The sequence below is a fragment of the Trachypithecus francoisi genome, unplaced genomic scaffold (genome assembly GCF_009764315.1).
Source record: "Trachypithecus francoisi isolate TF-2019V2 unplaced genomic scaffold, Tfra_2.0 Lachesis_group3, whole genome shotgun sequence".
Taxonomy (NCBI): domain Eukaryota; kingdom Metazoa; phylum Chordata; class Mammalia; order Primates; family Cercopithecidae; genus Trachypithecus; species Trachypithecus francoisi.
Genome location: NW_022681468.1, coordinates 124784868 through 124808557, shown reverse-complemented (window position 1 = coordinate 124808557; position 23690 = coordinate 124784868). Strand labels below are relative to the sequence as shown.

At 52.2% G+C, this 23690-nt stretch overlaps 1 protein-coding gene across 5 annotated transcripts in view; it reads right to left on the bottom strand.

Moving 5' to 3' along the window:
* RBPMS2 (RNA binding protein, mRNA processing factor 2) overlaps positions 1–12643 on the bottom strand; it is a 90302-nt gene extending 77659 nt beyond the window's left edge. For 4 of the 5 annotated variants that reach the window (XR_004431944.1, XM_033189778.1, XM_033189777.1 and 1 more), the window contains exon 1: positions 12257–12643. Coding sequence is in view for 3 of the 5 variants with exons in the window: in XM_033189778.1 (XP_033045669.1) it covers positions 12257–12343 (87 nt within the window). In the remaining 2 variants the exon portion in view is untranslated. Of the gene's footprint in view, positions 1–11671; positions 11775–12256 lie in introns of those variants that run through there. The other variant, XM_033189779.1, reaches the window with a different exon arrangement.
* Between the last annotated feature and the right edge of the window lie 11047 nt (positions 12644–23690).

Genomic DNA, 23690 nt, shown 5'->3' with positions numbered 1-23690 from the left:
ACTTCCAGCCCCAGGAAGAGAAGGCTTAATGTCGCAGGAACACACCTGGTCAAAGCCTGTCGTGTACACTTCACCTACACCTCATTTAGGGAACTAGACCAAACAGAGAATGAGCTGTGCTTGCAAACTTGGTGTCAGGGCAGGCTGGCTGAAGCAAGCTTTCCATCAGGCTCCAGACAGAGCCAGGGGCCAGGACTTGGCTTTCGGAGGCAAAGTTCACTGGGCACCCCGGCATGGAAGCCTCCCAGGCCCACCCATCTCCTGCAGCCTTCTTGGTGTTGTGTGGCCAGCTAACAGGGATCTATTGCCTGCCTGTGTGCCTGGCAAGGGTTGCAGTTACCACCACTGCCATACAATACCTCACAGAAGGGACTAGATTCAAGGCATTGGGCTAGAGGACCCCTACACCCCTCACTGCCAGCTCCTAAATCAATACCTCCAACACTTAAAAACCACATGATGCTATGCTGGCATGAACACACGGCCCCGAGCCCACCACACCTAGCCCATCACTTGACAAAGGCAAATGAAACCTGACAGGAGAGATGTTTCCTAACATGATGCTCCTGTCAGGAGAATGTTTCTGTTCAGAGGTAGAAGCTGCTTCTGCAACCTGCATTCTGGTTTGCAGCTCCCTGCCACAAACATAGTAGGACCCTCCACCGCAAGCTGTGCCTGGATATGGCCATGACTGTACATCAAGAACAAGAGGCCGGGCGCGGTGGCTCACGCCTGTAATCCCAGCACTTTGGGAGGCCGAGGCAGGCGGATCACGAGGTCAAGAGCTCGAGACCATCCTGGCTAACACAGTGAAACCCCGTCTCTACTAAAAAAATATAAAAAATTAGCCGGGCGCGGTGGCGGGCACCTGTAGTTCCAGCTACTCGGGAGGCTGAGGCAGGAGAATGGCGTGAACCCGGGAGGTGCAACTGACAGTGAGCCAAGACGGTGCCACTGCACTCCAGCCTGGGTGACAAAGCGAGACTCCATCTCAAAAACAAAAACAAAAACAAACAAGAACTGGCCAGGTGCAGTGGCTCACGACTGTAATCCCGGCACTTTGGGAGGTCGAGGTGGATGATCGCCTGAGGACAGGAGTTCGAGACCAGCCTGGCCAACATGGTGAAACCCCGTCTCTACTAAAAATAAAAAAAAAATTAGCCAGGCATGGTGGCGTGCGCCTGTAATCGCAGATACTCGGGAGGCTGAGGCAGGAGAACTGCTTGAAGCAGGGAGGTGGAGGTTGCAGTGAGCCGAGATTGGGCGACAGAGGCAGGAGAACTGCTTGAAGCAGGGAGGTGGAGGTTGCAGTGAGCCGAGATTGGGCGACAGAGCGAGACTCCATCTCAAAAAAAAAAAAAAAAGAACAAGAACCAGGCTGGGAGCAGTGGCTCACGCATATAGGCCTAGCACCTTGGGAGGCTGAGGTGGGAAGGATCACTTGAGCCTAGGAGTTCAAGATCAGCATGGGCAACACAGTGAGACCTCGTCTCTATAAAAAGTCAAAACATTAGCCAGGGGCCGGGCATGGTGGCTCACTCCTGTAATCCCAGCACTTCGGGAGGCCGAGGCGGGCAGATCAGGAGGTCAGGAAATCAAAACCATCCTGGTCAACATGGGGAAACCCCGTCTCTACTAAAAATACAAAAATTGGCCAGGGGCAGTGGCTCACGCCTGTAATCCCAGCACTTTGGGAGGCCAAGATGTGAGGATCACGAGGTCAGGAAATCGAGATCATCCCGGTTAACATGGTGAAACCCCATCTCTATTAAAAACACAAAAAATTAGCTGGGAGTGGTGGCGGGCGCCTGTAGTCCCAGCTACTTGGGAGGCTGAGGCAGGAGAATGGCATGAACCCACAAAGGGGGAGGTTGCAGTGAGCCGAGATTGCGCCACTGCACTCCAACCTAAGCAACAGAGTGAGATTCCATCTCAAAAAAAAAAAAGAAGAAAAATACAAAAATTAGCCAGGTGTGTTGGTGTGCACCTGTAGTCCCAGCTACTCTAAAATCCCTTGAACCCAGGAGGTGGAAGTTGTAGTGAGACGAGATCACACCACTGCACTCCAGCCTGGCAACAGAGCAAGACTCCATCTCAAAAAAAAAAAAAATTAGCCAGGCATGGTGGCGTGTACCAGTGATCTCAGCTACTCAGGATGCTGAAGCTAGGGGATGGCTTGAGCCCAGGAGCTCGAGGCTACATTGAGTCATAATCATGCCACTACACTCCAGCCTGGACAATGAAGCAAGATCCTGTATCAGGAAAAAGAAAAAAAAGGACCAGTCTGGGCAAAAGCTGGAAGGTACAGAGCCTTTTCATCAACAGTTCTTCAAAAATGGGCTAGGCGCAGGGGCTCACGCTTGTAATCCCAGTGCTCTGGGAGGCCGAGGTGGGCGGATTACTAGGTCAGGATTTCGAGACCAGCCTAGCCAACATGGCCAAACCCTATCTCTACTAAAAATACAAAAAATTAGCCAGATCACTTCTCTGCCTTTTGGCTAAGATCAAGTGTGAAAAATTAGCTGGGCGTGGTGGTAGGTGCCTGTAATCCTAGCTACTCAGGAGGCTGAGGCAGGAGAATCACTTGAACCTGGGAGGCAGAGGTTGCAGTGAGCTAAGACTGAGCCACTGCACTCCAGCCTGGCAACAGAGCAAGACTCCGTCTCAAAAAAAAAAAAAAAGAAATGGTCTCAGCTCCTATGCCAGTATCCTCTCCTAATTCCCCGCCCCCACCTGCACTAAAAGCGTAAGATAGTTGGAGAGGGGGAGATTAGTTAACTACAAAGAAGGGCTAAGTACTCCAGACTTCTGCCATGGCCTGGTCCAAGTCAGGGCCTTCCCGTCCTCCCTGGAGGTTGGAGGCGGCCTTGATAGCTTGTGACAGTCAAGAGCCTCTGCTCAGTTGGCCGTGAGTGACTGACAGCCAACGCAGATGGGCCTAGGCAAACGCTCCCACCACGCCCAGGCTCTGCTGCACTCCAGAGGCCTCCAATGCTGATAGAGCCATCAGTGCACTCTTCAGGAAGGGAAGGCCCAACAATCCTGCCACCTGTCTAGTGTTGGCACGTATCAAAGGTAACCATACTCTCTCCATCAAAGGGTGGAATGTGGGAAGAAGCAGAATACAAGGAGGCCATGCCGGTGCCTGGGCAGGCAGTGGACGGGTTCTGGCATATGAAGCCTCATGGGTTGCCCACAGTTCCCACCTAATGGTGGCCTTTTTTTTTTTTTTTTTGAGATGGAGTCTCGCTCTATTGCCCAGGCTGGAGTGCAGTGGCACAATCTCAGCTCACTGCAAGCTCCGCCTCCTGGGTTCCCTCCATTCTCCTGCCTCAGCCTCCCAAGTAGCTGGGACTACAGGCGCCTGTCACCATGCCCAGTTTTTTTTTTTTTCTTTTTTTTGTATTTTTAGTAGAGACGGAGTTTCACCATGTTAGCCAAGATGATCTCGATCTCCTGACCTTGTGATCCACCCACCTCGGCCTCCCAAAGTGCTGGGATTACAGGTGTGAGCCACTGCGCCCGGCCTGTTTTTGTTTTTTGAGACCAAGTCTCATTCTGTCACCTCTTAGCTCATTGTAACCTCCGCCTCCCAAGTTTAAGCAATTCTCCTGCCTCGGTCTCCTGAGTAGCTGGGATTACAGGTGTGCACCGCCACACTCGGTTAATTTTTGTATTTTTAATAGAGACAGGGTTTCACCACGTTGCCCAGGCTGGTCTCGAACTCCTGGGCTCAAGTGATCATCCACCCATCTCAGTCTCCTAAAGTGCTGGAATTACAGGCGTGAGCCACCGTGTTTTTTTTGTTTTTTACTTTTTTGTTTGTTTGTTTGAGACAGGTTCTCTAGCTCTATCGCTCAGGCTCAAGTGCAGTGGTGGGATAGTGGCTCATTGCAGCCTTGACTTCCTGGGCTCAAGCAATCCTCCCACCTCAGCCTCCTAAGAAGCTGAGACTACAGGCGTGTGCCAACATGCCCAGCTAGCCAGCATCGTTTTTGAAGTGTAGGGGACAGGTTTTGCCCCACTGCCTCATTATTTTGCCAGAGGCATGTGAATCCTTCTGGGGCAGCCATGGGCGGACGACAGAGGAAGTGACATGACACCAGATGCTGCTGCCCATAACCAGTGCCAGAGTAGATCCAGTACCCAGCTCGGTAGTTCGGTTCTAGGTAATCTTGGACCATGAGCTCCGCACTCAGGGCAGGTGGGACTCACTCTGCCTCCAGTTCTCAGGATTGTCCTGAGGACCCGTGGGATAAAAGGGTTGAGAGCATGAGAGCCAAGCAAAGGCTCAGCATCCACAAGCCATGGCTTCCTCTACTTACAGCACTTGCCTGTCCCACCCTGGACATGGGGAGGAGAGGAAGTCAGCATGTCCCAGCCTTGAGTGGGATTTTTTTTTTCTTTTGGGACAAAGTCTCACTCTGTCACCCAGGCTGGAGTGCAGTGTGGCATAATCTCAGCTCACTGCAACCCCTGCCTCCCAGGTTCAAGCCATTCTCCCACCTCAGCCTCCTGAGTAGCTGGGACTACAGGCATGCACCACCACACCCAGCTAATTTTTTGTTTTTGTAAGGACGGAGCTTAATCACGTTGCCCAGGCTGCTCTTGAACTCCTGGGCTCAAGTGATCCTCCTGCCTTGGCCTCTTAAAATGCAGGGGATTACAGGAATGAGTCAACGTACCTGGCTGGCCTCCGTGAGTGGGATTTACAAGCTGGTTCTTTCTGGGGCAGACTAAACAGACTGCCCGTATGTGGAAAAGGAAGGGACAAGGAGACACAAAAGAATGCCCCCCAGAATATCAGCTAAATGGCTCTTTAGAGCAAGAATCATTTCTTTAGTTAAAATGCCCAAAGTAAAGGGTAGTGGAGGACTATGTGAAAGTAGTCACCCCCAGGTACAGGAAATAAGGAAGCGTGCCATTTGTAGAGAATTTAAAATAAAACTGCTTGGGCATGGCAACTCACATCTGTAATTCCAGCAGTTTGGGAGGCAAGGCAGGACAATCGCTTGAGGCCACAAGTTTGAGACCAGCCTGGGCAGAAAAGCAGACACTGTCTCTATAAAAAATTAGATGGGGCCAGGTGTAGTGACTCACACCTGTAACACAGCACTTTAGAAGGCCAAGGCAGACGGATCACCTACAGTCAGGAGTTCGAGACCAGCCTGCCAACATGGTGAAACCTCATCTCTACTAAAAATACAAAACTTAGCCGGGCGTGGTGGCAGGTGTCTATAATCCCAACTACTCGGGAAGATGAGGCAGGAGAATCACTTGAACCTGAAAGGCGGAGATTGCAGTGAGCCAAGATCGTGCCACTGCACTCCAGCCTGGGCAACAAAGCAAGACTCTGTCTCGGGGGGAAAAAAAATTAGCCGGGCGTGGTGCTTGTAGTCCCACCTACTAGGGAGGCTGAGGTGGGAAGATCGTTTGAGCCCAGGAGATCGAGGCTGCAGTGAGCTATTATCATGCCACTGCACTCCAGCCTGGGCGACAACGAGACCCCATTTATTTTATTTATTTATTTTTTTCTTTTGAGACGGAGTCTCGCTGTGTCGCCCAGGCTGGGGTGCAGTGGCACAATCTCGGCTCACTGCAAGCTCCGCTTTCTGGGTTCACGCCATTCTCCCGCCTCAGCCTCCAGAGTAGCTGGGACTACAGGCACCCGCCACCACGCCCGGCTAATTTCTTTTTTTTGTATTTTTAGTAGAGACGGGGTTTCACCATGTTAGCCAGGATGGTCTCCATCTCCTGACTTCGTGATCCACCCGCCTCGGCCTCCCAAAGTGCTGGGATTACAGGCGTGAGCCACTGCGACCGGCCGAGACCCCATTTATTAAAAAAAGAATTTAAGGCCGGGCGCCGTGGATCATGTCTGTAATTCCAGCACTTTGGGAGACTGAGGACGGCAGATCACGAGGTCAGGAGTTTGAGACCAGCCTGACCAACGTGGTGAAACCCCGCCTCTGCTCAAAAAAAAAAATACCCATCCTGGCTAACACAGTGAAACCGCGTCTCTACTAAAAAATACAAAAAATTAGCCGGGCATGGCAGCGGGCACCTATAGTCCCAGCTACTAGGGAGGCTGAGGCAGGAGAATGGCATGAACCTGGGAGGCGGAGCTTGCAGTGAGCTGAGATCGCACCACTGCACTCCAGCCTGGGAGAGAGAGCGAGACTCCATCTCAAAAAATAAATAAACAATAAAAATAAAAAGTAAAATAAAACTGGCTTGGTTTATTATCTTCATGCAACGACAACTCTAAAGAGTACCTGTGATGAAAGGCTCCTCCTAGCAGGGGCTGACAGCCCCCATCACCCGTCTTGGGATGCCACCAACCCAAAGGAAACTAGTCCCGAGTCAGTCTCTGGGTTTCTGGTTGGCATCACCCAAAACTCAGCCGTTAGAAATTTTAGTTGCAGATACCTGGCTGGGCGTGGTGGCTCACACCTGTAATCCCAGCACTCTGTGAGGTCGACGTGGACCGATCACGAGGTCAAGAGTTCGAGACCAGCCTGATCAACACAGTGAAACCCTGTCTCTACTCTAAAAATACAAAAATTAGCTGGGCGTAGTGGTGCATGCCTATAATCCCAGCTACTTGGGAGGCTGGGGCAGGAGAATTGCTTGAAGCAGGAGGCGGAGGTTACAGTGAGCCCAGATCGTACCACTGCACTCCAGCCTGGGCGACAGGGCAAGACTCCATCTCAAAACAAAAGAAAACTGCAGATACCTTTTCTCCCCCGCCTTGAAGTCTCACCAAAATCCCTAATACAAAACACAATAGCAGGTATACTGGGTGGTTAAGAGTAAACTCTGGGTTCAAATCCCAACCTCCCCACTTAATAGCTACAAGAAAGTTATTTAATCTCTCTGTGCCTCACTTTCCTCATTTATGAAATGGTGGTAATAATGTAAGTACTTCATAATGCTCTTACAAAGATTAAATTAAGAGTTAAAAGAAAAAAAAAAAGACAAAAAAGTAAATAAATAAAGACCGGGCACGGTGGCTCATGCCTGTAATCCCAGCTCTCAGGGAGGCAGAGGCGGGAGGATAGCTTGAGCCCAGGAGTTCGAGACCTGCCTGGGTAATATAGCGAGACCCCGTTCTCCACAAAAAGGGGAAAAAAAAAAAAAAAAGAGTTAAAATGGTGCAGTACATATAACAATGCCTGGCATAAATACAATATACAGGTTCACTATTATTAGTACAGCCTCTCCCTTAGATTACTTAGGTAGAGGGGACACATCCATGATAACTCCCAGGAAGGAGGGGAACCTGACCTCCTACTGCTATCTGCCTGGCCCTTCTTCTAGGTGAGTGCCCAGAAACAGAGAAGCCTCCCTTCCCTCATACTCAAAAAAAGCCGCAGACCAAGATGTCCCAGATGCTTTCAAATGCTATTGATGTTAAAGAAAAGGGAGGTGCCCAAATAGCACACTGGATCTAGGAATTACCTCGCAATCATCTAGAGTGCCTTATCCCCCACCTCCCACGCCCCCCTCCCTGTTCCATCCACACAAGTCTAAGCACCTGTTCACCCACATCTCAGGGAGGGCTGACCTCAAGCCACCCAGTGGTCCCAGGGCCCTGGCTACTGCCTGACACCCCTCTGAGGACACATGATGGGCTCTAGGGTACCAGGCCTGTAAGAAGCAGGCCTGTCCCAGACACACTGGGATGAGGTGGAGGGAAGGGCCAAGCCCCTCAGGTCAAACTGTAGTCCCCTTAGCTGCCATTAACCCCTGCCTTTCTATAGCTTACTGTTAAGCTGGCAAAAACTTTTTTAACTCTTAGAAACTTATATCCTCCCTCAACCCAATAGTATAAACACCACTCTCCCTCTTTCAGGGTGCCTCCCAGTTAAAAATTACTCTAACAATCTCCAAACTCATCAAGTTGTATACACTAAACATACAGCCTTATATATGCCAATCATACCTCAAAAAAGTGGTTTTTAAAAATTACTATAACTTGGCTGGGCACAGTGGCTCACACCTGTAATCCCAGCACTTTGGGAGGCTGAGGCGGGCGGATCACGAGGTCAGGAGATGGAGATCATCCTGGCGAACACGATGAAACCCCGTCTCTACTAAAAATATAAAAAAATTAGCCGGGCGTGGTGATGGGCACCTATAGTCCCAGCATCTCGGAAGGCTGAGGCAGGAGAATGGCGTGAACCTGGGAGGCGGCGGAGCTTGCAGTGTGCGGAGATTGCACCACTGTACTCTAGCGTGGGCAACAGAGCGAGACTTCATCTCAAAAAAAAAAAAAAATTACTATACTTAATATCACCTCGTACTGTTAGTTGTCCCTCGATATCTGAGGGAGATTGGTTCCAGGGTTCCCCCTTGGATATCAAAATCTCCCAATGTTCAAGTCCCTTATATAAAACGTGTATATAACCTATGCACAGGCCAGGCGCAGTGACTCATGTCTGTAATCTCAGCACTTTGGGAGGCCAAGCTGAGACCACTTGAGGTCAGGAGTTGAAGACCAGCCTGGCCAACATGGTGAAACCCTATCTCTACTAAAAATACAAAAATTAGCCAGGCATGGTGGTGTGCACCTGCAATCCTGGAGGCTGAGGCAGGAGAATCACTTGAACCTGGGGGGAGGAGGAAGTTGCAGTGAGCCGAAATCATACCACCGCACTCCAACCTGGGCAACAGAGTCTCTGTCTCAAAAACAAAACAAGGATGGGCACGGTGGCTCAGGCCTGTAATCCCAGAACTTTGGGAGACTGAGGCGGGCAGATCACCTGAGGTCAGGAGTTCAAGACCAGCCTGGCCAACATGGTGAAATTCCGTCTCTACTAAAAAAACAAAAATTAGCCAGGTATGGTGGCGGGCGCCTGGAATCCCAGCTACTAGGGAGGCCAAGGCAGAAGAATTTCTTGAACCTGGGAGGCGGAGGTTGCAGTGAGCTGAGATCGCGCCATTGCACTCCAGCGTGGGTGACAAGAGTGAAACTCCCCTTCAAAAAAATGTAAAAAAAGAAAAATCTATGCACATTTTCTGGATACTTTAACTCATCTCTAGATTACTCACAATACCTAATACAATGTGAATGCTATGTAAATAGTTGTTTTTATTTGTATTATTTTTGATTGTATTTTTTATCTACAACTGGATTCGTGGATGGGAAACTCATAGATACGGAAGGCCAACAGGAAGCAAGGTCTCCATTTTCAAAATAAAAATCACAATTACCCCTCCTCAGAGACACAGTAACTACCCAGTTATCCCTTGAGAATCACTAAGACAGGACATGTTTAGGTTGGAAGTTTGGCAGCACTGACACAGCCTGCCCTGGGCAGGTTCATGTACTGTATTACCTCACGTGGTCTCTAGCTCCAGCCAAGATTTACCTGCAGGACAGCGGAGCCTCTGGATTGGGAGGGACATTCAGCTCCTCCCCTTAATTCCCTACTGCCCTCTTTAGCTTTCAAAGGGTATCAAAGCTCTGAACACATCTTCCCAAGTGGCAGAAAAATGCTAATTTTCCTATAATCCCACAGTCATTACTGCCCTAAACCCAAAGTCTCATTATGGCTGCATTGCCTGATATTGCTGCAATATAGCAAACTCCAGGTAGTTACCCAAACAAGCCATGTGGTTACACAAACCCACCCCCTCACTTATACATGTGACTCCCTCCTCTTGGAATGCCTTTTCCACCCCCACAGATCTAACCTGGCTCCTCCTACTCACTCACATCTCAGGGAAGGCTGACCTCTAATCTCTCAGGAGCACCATGGTACCATGTGCTGATATGCCTTTATTTTATCTACCATTGCATTTCACATACCACCACTTCCTGGCAAGTCCTTCTCACCTCCTAGGCTGAGAATTATTCCTTGTATCCTTAACCCCTGGGTCCAGAAAGAGAAGTTAATGGGTATGACATGGATAAAGCCTATAGGTAGGGCAGGCAAACAGGCAGAGTCAAGGCTATCCAAAGAAGTTCAGGACAAGCAGCCCCATTGATAACTGCCAGAACCATGAAAATACACTCCCTTCTCCAGTGACCCAGTGCCTCTAGGAATTGAGGTCTTATGATGTGCAGCAGCATTCCTTGGTTTTCTGGGCTTGCTCTCACTAGTCTCCAAGAGTTGACTGGGAAGAGCCTGCCTGAGTCAGCCATGGGAGTAAACCACCACTGCTAACGCTGATTCTCCAGATGGTGGCTCTTAGGGGTTGCAGAACTGACTGCCTAGGGAGCATCTAAACTACAGAGAGGATTCCAGTTCCAGCCTACACCACCAATCCAAGATGGAGCCACCAGCAGAGGAGCTCAGGGCCCACTATTCAGAAGACTAGACCAGGGCTTGGGCGACAACCCTTTCCCTTACCAGACCAGACAGACACCTGGCTCCAGGAGACCCTCAGAACCCTTCGTTTTGGACCTCTGCTAAATGCGAGCCCACCATGCCCTTTCGCAAGTGCATTGACTTTAAACCACCATAGGGCCGCAGGCCATCTCAATCCCCAAGGAGGAATAGTAGGGATTCCACTTTTTGAAGATCCTGCCCTCTTTCCCAGAAAAGGTACTTAGAAAGGAGTGGCTAAAACCTCAAATGCTTTTTTCAAGACTTTAGAATGGCCACATGGGTCACCCTTCTCACCCAACAGCAGTGGGTCTGAGAGTTTGCCCAGTCACTGCCTCTTGGGCCGTGTGAATTCCCCACTGAAGTCGACCCTTCAGCAGAAGTGGGGTTCTGGGTCCCCACCCAGCTTCATAGGAGACATGCTCTCCCCTAGTTTCAGCCCACAGCAGGGGGCCAAGCAGAGACTCCAAGTATGCTGGCAACCCTGTCACCCTCCTCAACTGTCAAGGGAGATTCTGAACAGCCAGGTAGAGTCAGGATGGGGGCAAAATCCCCAAAGCCAAGAGCCTGTTGGCATCAAGGAACAAGGAGGGCAAGGCGGAGCCCAAACAAACCCACCACACTCAAACCATTAGCGGACAGATGTCACAGCTGTATATTCTTCCCTTCCCCTTCCGCCAAAAAGTGGGGATCCAGACCTAGATTCTCATCGACTGGGGCTAGCTGAAGGTCTCTGAATTGCCGAGTGGGAGCTGGCGGCGCTTAGCCCAGCCCAGCCGAGGGCCACCGGCGCCATTCTGCACCAACCCCCCGCACAAGGGGAGGAGGCAACACCAGTCCACACCAGGGGCTCTGCGGTTTCTCCCCCAGGCCAAGGGGAAGGACGCCCAAGGTGGATAACCAGCCCTTGGTTTCCTGGGCGAGAACATGCCAGGGCAGGGGCAGGAAGGGTCTCTCACCCCTGGAATGACGCAGCAGAGGCCAGAGGCCCTGCGAAGCCTGTCCCCTTTCACTCCAGTTCTTGTCTCCGCCAGCGTAGCTCCTCGTCCCTATTCACTGATAGCTTTGAGGCTTTTATCCAGCACCCCACCCCGCACACACATCCTCCCTACCATCCATTAACCACCCAGCTGCTAGCAGTTCCACGGAGCCGCCTCACACTCCCTCCCTCTCGCACATGGCCAGTGGACGACATGATTTCGCCCCTCCTGGCAGGATCCCACCCAGGCCAGCTTTGGGGTCCTGGCTTGGCTGCCAGGACAAACCCAAAGAGAAGAGAGGGAAGAACTGAGTATCTTTAGTCATCTCCTTCCAAACTAATTAAATTGTGGGCTCACCTCTGCTAAAGCCCAGGTTCTGGGGCTGTGAAGAAAGCCCGCCCACCCCCATGACAACAGCTCGCGTGAACCGAGAAGCCGGCCAGTCGGCCGGCCCAGGCCTCCAAGGTCACGGGGAGGGGGTCAGGGTGGAAAAGGCAGTGGAGTGAGGGTGCTGCCCTCGGGCCGTGCTAATCCCGCTCAGCTCCGTGCCGCCGAGGCGCGGTCCTGGCCACGCCGGAGGTGCGCCCTCGGAGGAGGGTGGCGAGCAGGTCCGGTGTGGGGAGCCAAGGGCGCGCGGGCGGCAGGCGTGGAACGGACGCGGCGCCTCTCGCCCACTGCGGGACGCCCGGACGGCGGCAGGCGCGTGCGGCCCGCCTCGAGCCCGAGAAGGCGGGGAGACAATGCCTGTCCGGCGGGGCAGTCCAGGCCGCACGCCCCCACCCGCGGACACGGGCCGCTCCTCTCCGGCCGAGAAGCAGCGGCGGGAAGGCGCTGGGAGCGATGGCCACCCCGGCCCCGCGCGGCGCGGCAGGCCCCGCTCGCCCTCTCCAGCGCCCGCCTCGCGTGCGCTTCACCCGGCAAGTCCCGGGGCCACAAACCCACCTCCTCCTCCAGGGCGCCGCCGGAGCCCGCGCTGGAGCCGGTGCCGGTGCTGCCGCCGTGCTCGCCGTCCGGCTTCAGGTTGCTCATGGTGCGGGGGAGGGGGCGGCGGGAAGGAACGCGAGGGCGAGCGCGGCGCCGGCCCCGCGGGGAGTGGGAAGGGGCGCGGGGAGCAGTGCGCTCGCGGGGGCGGAGCGGGTGGCGGGGGACCCGCGGGGCGGTGAGAGGGGCAGCAGCCGCGTCGGGCCAGGGTCACATCAAGTTTGGCGGGTGCGGGAGGTGAGGAGGGGGTGCGGCGGGGGAGGCAGTGGGAGCCGGAGCGGCCGCCGCCTCCGCCTTTTCACTGCGACCGGCGAGTGCGCCCGCGGCGGCGGCGGCGGCGACGGGGGGCGGGCGCCGGGGGAGGGGGCGGGCGCCGGGCGGTGGCGGGGGGCGGGGGCCGGAACCGGCCTCAGCTGGGGCCCTGCCAGCCCCCTCCCCCGCCTGCCGCACGGTCTCCGGGGGAACGCGTAGCCAATCCCCACCGCCCACCGCGGGCTCGCCCCGGTCCGGGCCGCGGCGCGCCGGCCTCCGGCCGGGCCTTTCCACTCTCTCTTGCCTGGGTCAGCGCTCTCCCTCTCTCTTCTTCCCCCGCTCCCTTCTCCACGGCAAGTTTTTAAACTTTGATAAACTCGCCCAGCGAACTTTCTTAAAGGGGCCGCGCGCTGCGCGCCCCAGCCCGCAGGAGGTGGAGCCCCGTGCCCGGTACCCAGCGCCCCCGTCCCTGGACGGCCCTGCCCTGGCAGCCTCGCGCTTGGGACGCCCGCAGCGAGGTTTCCGGGCCGTCTACTCCCCTTGTATCTTGACCTGCGGTTTTGGGGTGGCCGACGCACTCATTTTGCCCTCAAATCCAGTCGCCGAGACCTCAGCTCCGGGGAGCCGGGTTCTGGGGATGATGGTCGGGGAGAGGGGTTTGGGAGACACCTGGGCTTGTGCCCGGGCTGGGCGCTGTTTTGCTGAGTGACCTTGAGGAAATCACTTCCCCTCTCTGGCCTCAGGCTCCCATCCCAGAGGGTGGGATTTAGGATCTCAAACTCCCTCCCCCTCCCAGTCACTATCTGAATAGGACTTAGGTGGGGAGTCGAGTGTTGGGACCCTAATGGTCATTAGATAGGGGTGCCTTGAATGACCAAGAACACGCCTGGCTTTCGGGTCTTCTCGCTCGTCCCCTGACCTCAGTGCCCCTCACACCTTTCCCTACCTCCTATTGCGAGCCCGAAGGCTAAGGACGGATGTAACAGCCTGGAGGCTCGGGCGGGGTCATCGTGACTCGCCACCCCACCCCCGCGCAGGTCAGGGCTTTCTTTTGTATTTGAAAACCCAGCAGATAGGGGCCGGCCCTGCCGCCACACTAGAAACCCGCACCCACCTCGGGGAGTGCTGGAAGCGCCGCAGCCCGAATCCGGCTGAGCCGCGGAAGAACTGGGTCCCGCCTCAGTGCCCCTTCTCCTGGACTCGTGCTGCCATCCCAGGGGTCCCTGCCAGGGGCGCCATCCGGCCTTAGAAGCCACTGGCGAGAAGTGAGGGGAGTCCTGCGGAACCCTGGCCCGGGTCGGGCATCACCTAGAGTAATCTACCGCCCGACGCCTAGTTTCTGTCCTGGCTTAACCCGCCAAGCTAGGTCTTAGCAGCTAGGTTTTAGTATGGAAGTCTGTGTACTCAGAAAAGCTGGATTTGGGCCGGGCGAGTGGCTCACTCCTGTAATCCCAACACTTTGGAAGGCTGAGGTGGGGAGATTACCTGAGGTCGGGAGATAGAGACCATCCTGGCCAACATGGTGAAACCCCATCTCTATTAAAAATACAAAAAATTAGCCGGGCATGGTGGCACATGCCTGTAATCCCAGTTACTCGGGAGGTTGAGGCAGGAGAATTGCTTGAACCCGGGAAGCGGAGGTTGGGGTGACCCGTGATTGTGCCATTGCACTCCAGCCAGGGCAACAAGAGCAAAACTCCGTCCCAAAAAATAAAGGAAAGAAAGAAAAAAAAGAAAAGCTGGATTTGCAGTCACGGACTGGTTAGGATCCCAGACGGTGGACAAGTGCCTGAACCCTCAGAACCTCTGTGTGTAGACCTCCTGAATTAGGGCTAGCACCACAGGATCACTGTGCTGTGGTTTAGTCTCCCCAGTAAATTATAATCTCCATCCTGACCTGCCATCTCACAGATAAATTGAGGTCTAGAGATGGGCAATGTCTTTTTTTTTTCCAGATTGGCCTCTCATTATGTTGTCCCAAGCTGGTCTTGAACTCCCAGGCTCAAGTGATCCTCCCACCTTGGCCTCCTAAAGTACGGGTATTATAGGCGTGAGCCACCACACCCAGCCTGCATTTCTTAAGTTCTTCATAATTTGTAATAATTCCTTAACCCTTATTAGATTGCTATTACTTATTTAACCTGTCTCTTGTTAGATATTTGTATTATTTCTAGTTTTTTTTCTCTTTTGCCTTCATAGGCAAACTTTATATGAGGATTATTTTTTTCTTTTTCTTTGAGACGAAGTCTCGCTGTGTCACCCAGGCTTGAGTGCAGTACATCCTCCATCTCCCAGGTTCAAGCATTTCTCATGCCTCAGCCTCCTGAGTAGCTGGGATTATAGGTGCCTGCCACCACACCTACTATCACACCTGACTAATTTTTGTATTTTTAGTAGGGACAAGATTTCACCATGTGGGTCAGGCTGGTCTTGAACTCCTGGCCTCAAGTGATCTGCCCACCTCAGCCTCTCAAAGTGCTGAGATTACAGGCATGAGCCTGGCCTCTTACATGAGCATTCTTAATGCCTCAGAAAGTTTCCTGTATGTGACCAGCCCTTAAGCCCTTTGGAAGCAACAACTGTCTTTTCCCTCTCTGTGGACCCCTACAGACCCTGAAATGGCAGAATCAAAATCCAAATCCCACATGGATTTGGAGATTATATAAACACAAAGCGTGAGTAATCATGCGTACCCATCGGTGCTGACCCAGAAGCTGATCTGAAGAAGGAGGCTGGAGAGAGGAGTTTGGGGTGTACAGCTCTTCCAGACATCTGATGGGTAGGAACTTATATCTCTGTGTCCCCAGCTATGACCTATTAGTGCAGCCTCTAGTAATCTCTTCAGTGCTCCAGGCCTCCCCCACTGCTGTGCTCCATATCACCTCTGAGCTTCTGGAATTTCTATTCCTTTTATCTGGAATCCTCCCATCCTCACTCTCCACCCCCAGCTTCCAGACCTTTCCCAGTACCCATTCTCCTTCCCCTGTGCTCTCAGAGTTCCTTCTCTGTGTCCTGTGGAGCCTGGGAATACCTTGTCTTGAAGTCTCACCCACCACATGGGAAGCTTTCTGACTCCAAGGAGTGGCCGTAAACGCTACTAAGTGAGTAAGTAGAACTCCTTAACCTCTGCAGCCCCCTCGCCTCCAGCAAGGAGCAGATGATGATGGGCATTTTCAGTAGTAGGTGTTTAATAAACCTTTGCTGAACCAATACTGGGCTATTCCTGGAGCTTCTGGGCTATCTGAAGCCAATGGCCCTTTCTCTTTGATGTACTGTACATACATCACCCTTCAATATTTCATCCTTAGGGTAGGGAAAAGAGATGGCCTCACTCCTGGGAAGCACTGCCTTGGAACTCAACTCCTGAGAGTGTGCCTGACTACTTCAGGGCAGGCCCCCATTCTGACCCCAACTTTCCCACCACCAGGAAAGCCTAGGCAATAAGAAGGCAGGTAGAAGCTGGGCTTGGTGGTGTGTGCCTGTAGTCCCTGCCACTTGGGAGGCTGAGCTGGGAGGATTAATTGAGGCCAGACTCAAGTCCAGACGGAGCAACATAGCAAGATCCCCTCTTTATTTAAAAGAAAAAGAAGAAAGGCAGGTAGAAAGGATGACCTTGAAGCTTAAAGGCTGAGATGTGTCTAAGTTATATTTTCTTTATCTTCAGTTTTTTGGGGGAGTGGGGGTCAGGGCCTTGCCCTGTCACCCAGGCTGGAATGTAGTAGCGCGATCTTGGCTCACTGCAACCTTCGCCTTCTGGTTCAAGTGATTCTCCCACCTCAGCCTCCCAAGTAGCTGGGAATACAGGATCCCACCACCACGCCCGTCTAACTTTCCCTAGTAGAGACAGGGTTTCACCATGTTGTCCAGGCTGGTTTTGAACTCCTGACCTCAAGTGATCCGCCTGCCTCAGCCTCCCAAAGTGCTAAGATTACAGGTGTTAGCCACCGTGCCTGGCCATAATTTTTGTATTTTGGTAGAGATGGGTTTTGCCACATTGCCCGGGCTGGTCTCAAACTCCTGGCCTCAAGTGATCCACCTGCCTTGGCCTCCCAAAGTGCTGAGATTATATGCGTAAGCCACCACACCCAGCCATCTCAGGTATATTTTCTTGGTGCTCCTAGGTTTTTGTTTATTCATTTTGAGACAGTCTCATTCTGTTGTCCAGGCTGGAATGCAGTGGTGCGATCTCAACTCACCACAACCTCTATCTCTCAGGTTCAATCGATTCTTCTGCCTGCCTCAATCAGCCTCCTGAGTAGCTGAGATTACAGGTGTGCACCACCATGCCCAGCTAATTTTTGTATTTTTAGTAGAGATGGGGTTTTACCATGTTGGCCAGGCTGGTCACGAACTCCTGACCTCAAGTGATCCGCCTGCCTCAGCCTCTCAAAGTGCTGAAATTATAGGGTGTGAGCCACCACACCCACCCAGTGTTTATAGGTTTAAGCTCCACATGAGTGCAACTGGTCTCTGGAAGGAAAGGGGACAGGCTGCTGCCCCAAGCAGTTAATATAATCTTTCTATTGTTCCTGCTATCCCTAGTTATAGGATTAGGGGACCTTCACTAGCCACTAGTAGATGGAATGGTTGGTGGGAAAAGCATGACATAGCCCTGTGATAGGATTCTGATTCTATAACCTTGGGCAAGTCTCCAGTTAGTATCAGTCAGTTCATCTGTAAAATGGGAATACTAGCGCACAATTGCAGGGATGTGTTAAGTAAGGTAAGAGCTCATGGTAAGCTCTTGGAGGTTGTGATTATTGCCCTGGGTCCACTGCTAGTTTACACGTCAAGGTCATAGACTGAGTAATTTCTTTTTTTTTTCCTTTGAGATGGAGTCTTGCTCTGTCACCCAGGCTGGAGTGCAATGGTGCGATCTTGGCTCACTGCAAGCTCTGCCTCCCAGGTTCAAGTGATTCTCCCGCCTCAGACTTCCCAGTAGCTGGGATTACAGGCACCTACCATCATGCCTGGTTAATTTTTGTATTTTTGTAGAGACAGGATTTCACCATGTTGGCCAGACTGGTCTCGAACTCCTGACCTCAGGTGATCTGCCCAACTTCGGCCTCCCAAAGTACTGGGATTGCAAGCATGAGCCACCGAGCCCAGGCAGCTGGTTAATTTCAGCCCCAAATCCCTGAGCTCTCCCTTTCTCTCCTTGCCTTCCTCTGGGCCACATTGTGAACCTGGATCCCAGGTTCCAATCTAAGACAAACAGTATTTCCAAAGTAGCTGTGCCAGAAGACCTGGATCTGCGTCCAGGTCACCATGGCAACCCGTGTGACCATAGGCAGATAGTTTAATCTCTCCAAGGGTTTGTTTTCTCAAGGTAAAACTAGAGAACTAGAGACACCTTTCAGGCTCTCATGAGTGTTCCCCAGGCTTCTGTAAGAATTAAATGAGATCCTGATGCTGAAAGTTCTTTGAAGTCCTCAAAGCCCCAGGACAGACAACAGGAGGGGCAATTGTAAAGTCAGCAAAGGAACAACACAAAAACTTCACTTCAGATCGAGCCTTCCTGAGAGGTGGTGTCTCCTCCCTGCACACCCTCTCCCAAAGACATTATTTCTTCTGTCCCCACCACATAGCTGAAAATTAGCGGGGGACCACCTGAGGACAGGGATAGCATCTCTTCATCTTTGAATCAAATCCTGGAAGCCCAGCTCAGGTCCTGGCAGAGGGGCTTCAGTAATGAATATTGAATGATTGAAAGGCTAGGGTTGCTAAGGAAATATCTCTGACAGCAGTTTTTTTGTTTTGTTTTGTTTTGAGATGGAGTCTTGCTTTGTTGCCCAGGCTGGAGTGCAGTGGTGCAAGCTTGGCCCACTGCAACCTCCTCCTCCTGGGTTCAAGCAATTTTCTTTGTCTCATCCTCCAGAGTAGCTGGTATTACAGGCATTTGCCACCATGCCCGGCTAATTTTTGTATTTTTAGTAGAGACGGGGTTTCACCATGTTCATCAAGCTGGTCTCAAACTCCTGACCTTGTGATCCGCCTGCCTTGGGCTCCCAAAGTGCTGGGATTACAGGCGTGAGCCACCACGCCCTACCCTACAGTATTTTTACACTAACATGTCAATGGCTGCTTTTCCTCTCTTCCAAGATGGGAGGGAAAGTGAGATGCCAGGAACCTGAATAGGGAGAGGACCCAGGATTGAAAAACAAAGAGAAGCCCCAAAGGGATGTCTGGGCCGGCCAAAGGTTTCTGTCTGAACCCTGAGCTCCCTACTCATACCTCCTTCTCAGCACCCAGGGCCTATGAAACCACAGGGCCCATGCCCTGCTTCACTGCCAGTTCCTATGAAACCACAGCCTTGGCCGGGCGCGGTGGCTCAAGCCTGTAATCCCAGCACTTTGGGAGGCCGAGACGCGCGGATCACGAGGTCAGGAGATCAAGACCATCCTGGCTAATACGGTGAAACCCCATCTCTACTAAAAAAATACAAAAAACTAGCTGGGTGAGGTGGCGGGCGCCTGTAGTCCCAGCTACTCAGGAGGCTGAGGCAGGAGAATGGCATAAACCCGGGAGGCGGAGCTTGCAGTGAGCTGAGATCCGGCCACTGCACTCCAGCCTGGGCGACAGAGCAAGACTCCGTCTCAAAAAAAAAAAAAAAAAAGAAACCACAGCCTTTGCTGATGGGGAAACTGAGGTTCAGCAGCCAAAATCAACTAGCTTGAAGTTACACAGCAAAGTACTGAATTCATTTAATACTTTGTTTAATTTCAAAAGCAGGTAGCTTAAAAGCTTTCTTTCTAAGAAAAAGAAAATCAAACCTAATCAAAGATATTTTCATACATACCCCCCCAAATGATCTTTTATCCTCTAGAAAGTGTGTGTGTGTGTGTGTGTGTGTGTGCAGTTTTTAAAATGAGGTTTTTTTGTTTGTTTGTTTGTTTGTTTGTTTTGAGACAGAGTCGCCGAGGCTGGAGTGCAGTGTCGCCCAGGCTGGAGTGCAGTGGCGCGATCTCGGCTCACTGCAAGCTCCACCTCCCGGGTTCACGCCATTCTCCCGCCTCAGCCTCCGAGTAGCTGGACTACAGGCGCCCGCCACCACGCCCGGCTAGTTTTTTGTATTTTTAGTAGAGACGGGGTTTCACCATGTTAGCCAGGATGGTCTCGATCTCCTGACCTTGTGATCCACCCGCCTCGGCCTCCCAAAGTGCTGGGATTACAGGCTTGAGCCACCGCGCCCAGCTAAAATGAGTTTTTTTTTTTTTTTTTTTTTTTTTTTTTTTTTTGAGGCGGAGTCTCGCTCTGTCGCCCAGGCTGGAGTGCAGTGGCCGGATCTCAGCTCACTGCAAGCTCCGCCTCCGGGTTTACGCCATTCTCCTGCCTCAGCCTCCCGAGTAGCTGGACTACAGGCGCCCGCCACCTCGCCCGGCTAGTTTTTGTATTTTTAGTAGAGACGGGGTTTCACAGTGTTCGCCAGGATGGTCTCGATCTCCTGACCTCGTGATCCGCCCGTCTCGGCCTCCCAAAGTGCTGGGATTACAGGCTTGAGCCACCGCGCCCGCCTAAAATGAGTTTTAAGTTCTGGCAACAATTTAATGACACTTGCTAAACTTTTACTGGTTTTGAGTCCTTCCCAGGGAACCAAAGGTCACTGAAAGCCTCTCTGGCCTGCTTCCCTGCCTGAGTCCCTGGCCTCCCAGAGCCTGGGAGAGGGCCTTCTGGGCCAAACCAACTACAGAATTGCCCAGCATTCTCGGGAGGCTGGCTATACCGGGCTACTTTTCTAAGGGATTTAAAGTAGGAATTGTTACACTTGACTAGAGTCCAGTGGGGCAACTGACAGTCTCAGGGACAGGGGCTCCACATGGAATGAGGTGGGATAGGGTGAGGAGGGAAGATGAGCTGTCTCTACCCTCACCACTGAAGGTGGCAGTGTGAGCCTATGCCCTCCTTTACTGCCTTTTTTTACCATCCAGAAGAGTCTATTGCCCATGAGGGGAAGGGTGCACTCATCCTCTGTAAGGCCTTAGAAATTTAAGGAGGCAGTAGGAGGACAGGGCAATGCCTAACCCAAAGGAATATTCCCAATGGTGTGTTAGGGCACCACAGGTCATAGAACCTATGCAGAAGGGGTTTAGGGCCAGGCACGGTCACTCACACCTGTAATCCCAGCACTTTGGGAGGCTAAGGCTGGAGGATCCCTCGAGGCTAAAGGATTGAGACCAACCTAGGCAACACAGCAAAACCCTGTCTCTGTAGAGAAAAACAACAACAACAACAACTAGGCTGGGCACCGTGACTCACACCTATAATCCCAGTACTTTGGGAGGCTGAGGCAGGTGGTTCATGAGGTCAGGAGATCGAGACTATCCTGGCCAACATAGTGAAATCCCGTCTCTACTAAAAATACAAAATTAGCTGGGTATGTGGTGTGTGCCTGTAATCCCAGCTACTCAGGAGGCTGAGGCACGAGAATCGCTTGAACCCAGGAGGCAGAGCTTCCAGTGAGCCAAGATCTTGCAGTGAGCCACTGCAATCCAGCCTGGCGACAGGGCAAGACAATGTCTCAAAAAAACACACAAAAACTAGCCGGCCATGGTGGTGTGTGCCAGTGGTCCCAGCTACTCAGGAGGCTGAGGTAGAATTGCTTTAGTCCTGAAGGTAGAGGCTATAGAGAGCTGTGATACTACCACTGCACTTCAGCCTGTGTAACATAAAAGATCTCTGAAGGTCAGCCAAGCCAGTGGAACCCACGCTTGGCTGCAGTCCAGAATTGCCTTTTTTTTTTTTTTTTTTTTTTTTTGAGACCGAGTCTCGCTCTGTCACCCAGGCTGGAGTGCAGTGGTGTGATCTCGGCTCACTGCAAGCTCTGCCTCCTGGGTTCATGCTATCCTCCTGCCTCAGCCTCCCGAGTAGCTGGGACTACAGGCACCCACAACCACACCCAGCTAATTTTTTTTGTATTTTTAGTAGAGACGGGGTTCCGGCGTGTTAGCCAGGACGGTCTCGATCTCCTGACCTCATGATCCGCCCACCTCGGCCTCCGAAAGTGCTGGGATTACAGGCGTGAGCCACTGCGCCCAGCCTCAGATTTGCCTTTTGAAAAAGACAGATTTTGGCTGGGCGGGGTGGATCACGAGGTCAGGAGATCGAGATCATTCTGGCTAACACGGTGAAACCCCATCTCTACTAAAAATATGAAAAATGAGCCGGGCGTGGTGGCGGGCGCCTGTAGTCCAGCTACTCGGGAGGCTGAGGCAGGAGAATGGCATGAACCCGGGAGGCAGAGCTTACAGTGAGCCGAGATCGCGCCACTGCACTCCAGCCTGGGCAACAGAGCGAGACTCCGTCTCAAAAAGAAAAAAAAGAAAAAGACAGATTTCAGGGCCAGGTGCGGTGGCTCATGCCTATAATCCTTTTTTCTTTTTTTTTTTTTTTTTTTTTTTTGAGACGGAGTCTTGCTCTGTCGCCCAGGCTGGAGTGCAGTGGCGGGACCTCAGCTCACTGCAAGCTCCGCCCCCCAGGTTCACGCCATTCTTCTGCCTCAGCCTCCCGAGCAGCTGGGACTACAGGCGTCCGCCACCATGCCCGGCTAATTTTTTTGCATTTTTTAGTAGAGACGGGGTTTCACCGTGTTAACCAGGATGGTCTCGATCTCCTGACCTCGTGATCTGCCCGTCTCGGCCTCCCAAAGTGCTGGGATTACAGGCTTGAGCCACCGCGCCCGGCCTTCATGCCTATAATCCTAGCACTTTGTGAGGCTGAGGCAGGCAGATTGCATGAGTTCAGGAGTTTGAGACCACCCTGGGCAACATGGTGAAACCCCATCTCTAAACCCCATCGCTACAAAATATAGGAAAAAATTAGCCAGGCTTGGGAACTTGCACCTGTAGTCCTAGCTACTCGGAAAGCTGAGGTAGAAGGATCACCCAAGCCTGGGAGTTCCAGGCTACAGTGAGCTATGGTGGCACTATCGCCCTCCAGCCTGACTGACAGAGTGAAACCCTTCCCCTGGAAAAAAGATCGCTGGGAACAGGCCTTGGAAATCTTGTACCCCCACAACTAGAACCTTAGGGCCCCAATCCAAATGTCTGTGCTAAACACTTGAATCTCTATCAGAAGCTAATCCAACCTTTGCCTGAACTGGAGGAGAAGCAACTCCCATCCCCCACCCCAAATTGCTCGTTCCACTGCCAAACCTCTAGCTCTCATTAAAGTAGAATTGTTGTCAGATAATGATAACAATTTAGTGATAATTAACATTTGTTCAATACTTGGCCTTTGACTTCTTTTTTTTTTTTTTTGAGACGGAGTCTCGCCCAGCTGCCCAGGCTGGAGTGCAGTGGCGCGATCTTGGCTCACTGCAACCTTTGTCTCCTGGGTTCAAGTGATTCTCCTGTCTCAGCCTCCCAAATAGCTGGGATTACAGGCACCCACCATCATGCCCGGCTAATTTTTGTATTTTAGTAGAGACGGAGTTTCACCATGTTGGCCAGGTGTGTATTGAACTCCTGACCTCAGGTAATCCCCCAGCCTCCACCTTCCAAAATGCTAGGATTACAGGTGTGAGTCATGGCGCACAGTGATTTTTTTTTTTTTTTTTGAGACGGAGTCTCACCCAGCTACCCAGGCTCGAGTGCAGTGGTGTGATCTTGGCTCGCTATAACCTCTACCTCCCAGGTTCAAGCAGTTCTCCTGCCTCATCCTCCCAAGTAGCTGGGACTACAGGCACATGCCACCATGCTCAGCTAATTTTTTATATTTTTAGTAGAGACGGGGTTTCACCATGTTGCCTAGGCTGGTGTCAAACTCCTGAGCTCAGGAGATCCACCCGCCTCAGCCTTCCAAAGTGCTGGGATTACAGGTATGAGCCGCTGCGCCTGGCCAGCCTTTGACTTTTTTTTTTTTTTTTGAGACAGAGTCCCACTCTGTCACCCAAGCTGGAGTGCAGTGGTGTGATCTTGGCTCACTGCAACCTCTGCCTCCTGGGTTTAAGCAATTCTGCCTCAGCCTCCCGAGCAGCTGGGACTACAGGCGTGCACCACCACTCCTGGCTAATTTTTGTATTTTTATTAGAGACAAGGTTTCACTGTATTGGCCAGGCTGGTCTTGAACTCCTGACCTCGTAATCTGCCAGCCTCGGCCTCCCAAAGTGCTGGGATTACAGGCATGAACCACTGTGCCTGGCCTG